This window comes from Adiantum capillus-veneris, chromosome 29 (assembly GCF_014529385.1).
Source record: "Adiantum capillus-veneris isolate H3 chromosome 29, ASM1452938v2, whole genome shotgun sequence".
Taxonomy (NCBI): domain Eukaryota; kingdom Viridiplantae; phylum Streptophyta; class Polypodiopsida; order Polypodiales; family Pteridaceae; genus Adiantum; species Adiantum capillus-veneris.
In genome coordinates this window covers 112,795,912-112,801,858 of record NC_140959.1, presented here as the reverse complement: position 1 = coordinate 112,801,858, position 5,947 = coordinate 112,795,912, and the positions used below count along the sequence as shown (strand labels likewise).

General features: G+C 41.2%; 1 protein-coding gene across 1 annotated transcript; it reads left to right on the top strand.

The window, feature by feature from the left end:
- Positions 1-455: 455 nt before the first annotated feature.
- LOC147419777 (ABC transporter B family member 1-like) lies at positions 456-5,057 on the top strand. The gene is made up of 5 exons (XM_086506116.1): positions 456-754; positions 1,471-1,784; positions 2,643-2,866; positions 3,846-4,189; positions 4,261-5,057. Exons 1-5 carry the CDS (start codon positions 456-458, stop codon positions 4,853-4,855), a joined length of 1,776 nt encoding a protein of 591 aa, XP_086362242.1. The 3' UTR covers positions 4,856-5,057.
- The last annotated feature ends 890 nt before the right edge of the window (positions 5,058-5,947 follow it).

The window sequence follows — 5,947 nt, the reverse complement described above, 5'->3', positions numbered from 1 at the left end:
TGCTCCAACTGAGGTGAAGTTGAATTTCAAAAAAGGTGAAGTGTGGGTGTGTGCTCCATAGTTGTTGCACACGTGTGGCCGCACACACACAGAGGCCTGTTCTACTTGCCTGCAAACATGTGTGTGTGCAGACTTGTGCATGTGGGTGTGTATTTTCATGAGCAGTCTCATTCAAGCTTGTATCTATGCACATCTGTTCATGTTCACGTGTACCCATGAGACTTATAGCTCACGCAAAGGCCACACGCTCACGTTATCCAGCTGTGCAACAAGTTATTAACTGTATATCTACAGCTCACCCTCCAATGCTTCGCACATTCACATACACTACACGATCAACACATCCCCACATACTTGAAATCAAGTTCCTGTGCATAAATAAGCATGTGCAAACATAAAAAAAATGAGCTGCGAGTAGTAGCCTGTATGAGTTTATATGCCCGCAGATAAAACAAATGTACATCAAATGCTACTCTGAACTGCATGCTGCAGACCATTTTACAAATCAGGACTATCTACTCATACACATCCGAGTCGAAACAAATCAGGAAGTTCACAGATGCATTGGAAGAAAAGGTCCAGATTGGCGAAAGAGAGGACTTTGTGTAAAGGGATTAGGACTGGGTGCTCTGATCGCATCCGTTCATCTCTCTTGGGGACTGCTGTTATGGTTTGGAGGAGTCCTAGTAACAAAAGAGGACATCAAAGCAGGGAACATCATAACAGCAACTTTCAGCATCATATATGCTGGCCAGTAAGCCTCCTACTTGCACACTCAAAATATGAGTTGCTTGTCAAATAAAATGCATTTCACAAGGCTACAGACACTGCTGACTGTTTACATAGTGACATGACGCATAAAACATGATCAATATACCATAATAAATCTAGGAAAACCCGTAACGGCAATAGACAACCTTTTTGTTGGGTGTTTACACCCAAGGCATATCACAATAGACATGCATAGATAGACACAGGAAAAGACCAAATTCTCGTACAAAGGAAAGTACACACAGAGATGCACAAAAAGAGATGCGGGGCAGGCTGAGCCATGTCTATCCTATCACTAAATAGAAGCATCATGGGACAACATCAAAAAGGTAGTTCATAGGGCATGCTCATCATACAATACTCACTGGCTGCAATCCATCAAAAATTTCACTTATCCACTGATATGACTGATGTATTTCACTAGATTGAGCCAGAAAAAGGTGAAATTCACCAGAAGCATTAGTACAAGTTATGTATTCACAAGACAATAAGAACCATCAGCTCCATTATGCATAGTAATGGCTAGAGATACTAGCATAATCTATGTGTAACTAAGTAGAATGCATGAAGAAGGAAAGCTGACAAATCTGCAGCAAAGTACTAACAACAGATCATTGTCATAACTTCAAAACCTTGTAACTTTCTCCTAGCAAGTTAACTTTATTAATCTAATGATGTCGCCCATTGTTCACTTTGCAGGGCATTGGGTACAGCAACAGAATGCCTACAGAGCTTTGCAGGGGCAAAAATATCAACAGCCAGAGTTTTCCAGCTCATTAACAGGATGCCCTCAATTTTAAACTCAGATGAAGGCGAGAAACCTCATTCTGTCACTGGTACAATTCTGCTGACGAATGTCAGCTTCAGATATAGATCACGGCCAAATGTCAAGGTCTTAGACAATGTCTCCTTGGAGATACCTGCTACAACGATAGTTGCTCTAGTGGGAAGCAGTGGATCTGGCAAAAGCACAATAGTCTCTTTGATTGAAAGATACTACGATCCAGAGAAAGGCAAGTACTCACAGAAAATTCATACACGTCTCCATGAAGATGCTTTCGATGCTTATGATATACCCCTACTGAGCCACTTCAAAGCCAGGCATATCCAATATGCAATTACAGAAACTCTGCATATTTGCTTGAAGCTAGGCTGTTCCTTTTGCCATGGATAAAATGATCTGCATGTGAAAAACTGTGAAAAGCAGTGCATGCATGTACCTCCTGCCACACCAGAGAGCACCGTGTTGCCTCCACTACCAGCTTTCCACCTGATGTACATGCACCACATTGCAGTCCACACCCATGTTCCCAAGCAGCCAGCTATAGAATCATCCACATTGCCTAGGAACCCTGGAGCTCCGTGTCTCTTATATGAACAGAACAACTTTGCTCCAGCACATATATAAAACAGACCAAGGCACTTGCTAAGGGCTTGTCCTGTGAGTACCAAGCACCAGTAAAAGATGCACAGCGTGGGCCCCTCAAGACTCCCCGAAAATTAATTTTCATGCCTTGAGCTAAATGGAATCGAAAAAAGGACATTTCATTCTTTAGAGTAAAGCACAGAAGCACTTACATGAACTCAGCTGCAGATATGCAGATGAACAGACTCCACTTTGAGAGCCTTGTTGCAGCCTGCTATATATCAAGCGAGTGGTAATAACATCTTTGTTATTGCATAATCAATCTGGTAATAAGTACTATCATTTGTTGTAAACACAATCTGGTATCATGCAATAAGAGAAACGCATTTCCCAGCTTGTTATACAAAGTTGGCAGTCTAGACTCGTTAGACAAAATAAATAAAAATCGTTCATGGCTGATTGCCGCGTTCTTCAGAAATTCTGATGGTGTACTGAATCTATGCAGGTGAAATTTTCTTAGATGGCATCAGCCTCAGAACTTTAAACTTGAAATGGCTAAGGTCACATATTGGGCTAGTTGGACAAGAACCTGTCTTGTTTGCAACCAGTATTGTTGAAAACCTGCGATATGCCAGAAAGGATGCAACCATGGCGGAAATTGAAGCTGCCTCAAAGGCCGCAAATGCACATTCATTCATAATGCAGCTCCCTCTTGGATACCAAACTCAAGTATAGTACTCATCTCTTACCGAAGCTTTTGGTAATAGCTAAATCTCTTTCATTAAGCAGTTGCTTCAAGAGCGTTAATTACGAGCACCAGAAAAGATGCTATTGACCTGGATATATTTTGTGTAAATTGGACACTTTTTATCAAAGAATACGCACAGAGTGTCTTGAAACACAGCAGCTTCAAAATGTGACACAAAGAAATTGAAGATGTATTTTCTAATCATCACAATGTGCACAAAATCTCTGGCAGCACATCAGCCTCCTAGATGACATAGTTTGAAACTTCAGGGCCACATGTATCCTAAATTGTTCCATGAACTTCCATCAAACATTGCAATTTTGACCCCTTTTTTGTACACCCCTTTTTGTCATGATAACACAAATCTCAACATTATAGCATAATATTCCGAAATCCTTATCACAAATATCAAGTCACACAAGTGTGTGGGTCTTGAGGAGCGTTGGCCAACCTGCCTGCAGTATGAATGACTTTATACACACAATGTGGGCCACTGTGGGCCTTCAGGTTGCCACCTATTTCTTTAACTCTGTTAAGTGTACGATATTCATCGATTCATTATATGGTACAAAAGTGACATTTTGATGATGTATTTATTACACCAAAATGGTTACATGGTTTTGGTATAAACAGCTTTTCCCTGGGTACCGTGGTTCTCCTCCGAAATTTAGGTTGAGCAATTAATTTAGTAACCAAGTTAGGGCATCCCACTGATTGGTAGCATGTAGCCCCAAATCAATATTTTCGGATGCTACAGAATCATCCATAACACATGATTTTTATATAAGGCCCCTCATGAACATGTCTGCACAGTTTTGTGAAATTATCTGATGTGAAAGAAACCAGATAGAGGTGCCTGATACACCATTCAAAATTGAAAATGAAATGGCTTCACCTTTAGTTTTTAATCAATTTTTCAATAATGCAAAAAAAAGTTGTCCTGGTCTGCTAAATACACAGGTAGGAGAGGGAGGGACTCAATTGTCAGGGGGTCAAAGACAACGGCTTGCAATAGCTCGGGCTATTCTGCAAAATCCTCCTATTCTGTTGCTTGATGAAGCAACAAGTGCGCTTGATACACAATCTGAAAGACTTGTTCAGGAGGCCCTGGAGGGGTTTATGCAAAGCCGTACTACAGTGGTGGTTGCACACAGACTATCAACAATTCGTAATGCAGATAAGATTGTACTCTTGCGCAGTGGTCAAATTGTTGAAACAGGCTCACACGATACACTTATGAACTTGGGACCCAAAGGTGCTTATTATTCGTTGTTACAAATGCAGACCCTTGACCCAGATCAGAAGTAAGAAAGCATACCACCCTTGTTAAATTTTGTGCTAAGACTGATGATGCTAATGCACACCAATTTTGCAGGATAAAGCCTGTTGGAACTCCACATTTGAAGTCCCCACTTATAAAACATAGTGATTACCAGACTCAGCAGCAATCCGTATCATTCTCACCTTCTATACTGAGCACACCCATATCTCCTTGTCTTAGCACGCCAATACACATCAGTGCAGTCTATGACGGAAAAAGCATGGAAATTAGCAAGGCTACTGAAAAAACTGGCTGGAACAATTATGGCAATAGAGAAATGATGATGTCCTTCTTGAGAAGATTAATTTCAGCAAAAAAAATTGAACTGTGCATAGCCACCTTGAGTGCTATTGTCAGCGGTGCGGCAATGCCAGTTTTCCTTTTCTTTTTATACGAAGTGTGTATTGCCTATGTTAACAAGGACAAATCTGCCAGGGAAAAGGAGATAGAGCATGTTCTGCTGCTGCTAGGCGGCCTTGCTTTCTTCTCCTTCACATTCAGCATACTGCAGCATCTCAACTTGGCCAAATCTGGGGAATTCTTGGTGAAAGATGTCATGGACACAAAATTCAGAGGTAAGCATCTTCAGACTTCACAAGAACAGTGTTTTACAAGTAAATCCTTCAACAAAAATGACAGAAAAATTTGACCATTATGGCTTAAATACGAGCACTTTTCTGATGCCCATGCAACACCCAATCCAACTCCAATCTCAGCCAAAAAGTCCTCACAACCATCAAGTAGCTTCTTCCTCTGCTAGAGAAGCTCAAAGCACCCATGCTTTATCCTTTCTTCTTATAGATAATGCTTTTCCTTGTGATCCCCAAGAGAAAAGAAAGCACCTAAATACTTCAATCAATCTGTCACATACACAGGTTCCCACATACTTCCAGTTCTTAGTTAAGTCTAGTCTCTAGAAAGCCCAAAGGATTAGATTCTGCAACTGTGAAAACTTTTCAGAAGACTTGCATAACTAGATGGCAAATTAATCAATTAAGTTGCGATGCACACTGCATAACTCTCTTTGCAAGCAATGGTTAGTTGAAACCAGACTCTTGGTTCAAGCACACGCAGGAGAGAAGAAAACCCTGCAAGCCACAAACACTAGCACAATCAATCAAAAGACAATTCACCACTAGCACAAGTGGCGCGCACACGCAGGAGAGAAGAAAACCCTGCAAGCCACAAACACTAGCACAATCAATCAAAAGACAATTCACCCACCACTTGGCAAAGAAGATTGGCCCCGAGCTCGGTGTCCATTGCAGTATTTCTTTATATAAGAATCCAGGCACGCAGTGCCGATACAACTCTTGCCAACTCTGGGGTGGTTATGCTTGCATACACTTGGCAATCAATTTTTGTATCTTGAGCTCTCAAACTCAATTTGAGATTGTAAGCTCACGCTATTCCAACCTTACTTCCAGCTACCCGCAAGGGAATTCAGAGCTTTGTGTTTTTTGTTGCCATAATTGAAGAATTTTCAAGAAAATTCCAATCTTGGCACCGAGAAAACAGATTACTTGAGCTGAAAAGCAACCACCTTAAATCTGTGAGCTCAAGAAAAGTAGTCGTGGTATGTGTGACACCAAAAGTAGACTCTATTTTTATCCAGTGATATCTCCAACGTTGAGCATCTAACCGGCCTGTACACCGTAGAGGGCGGTACTAATTCAATTACCTGTTAAGCACTAAGAAGAAAAGAGAACACAGATGCGTCCAGCGACTAGATTGTCATTGC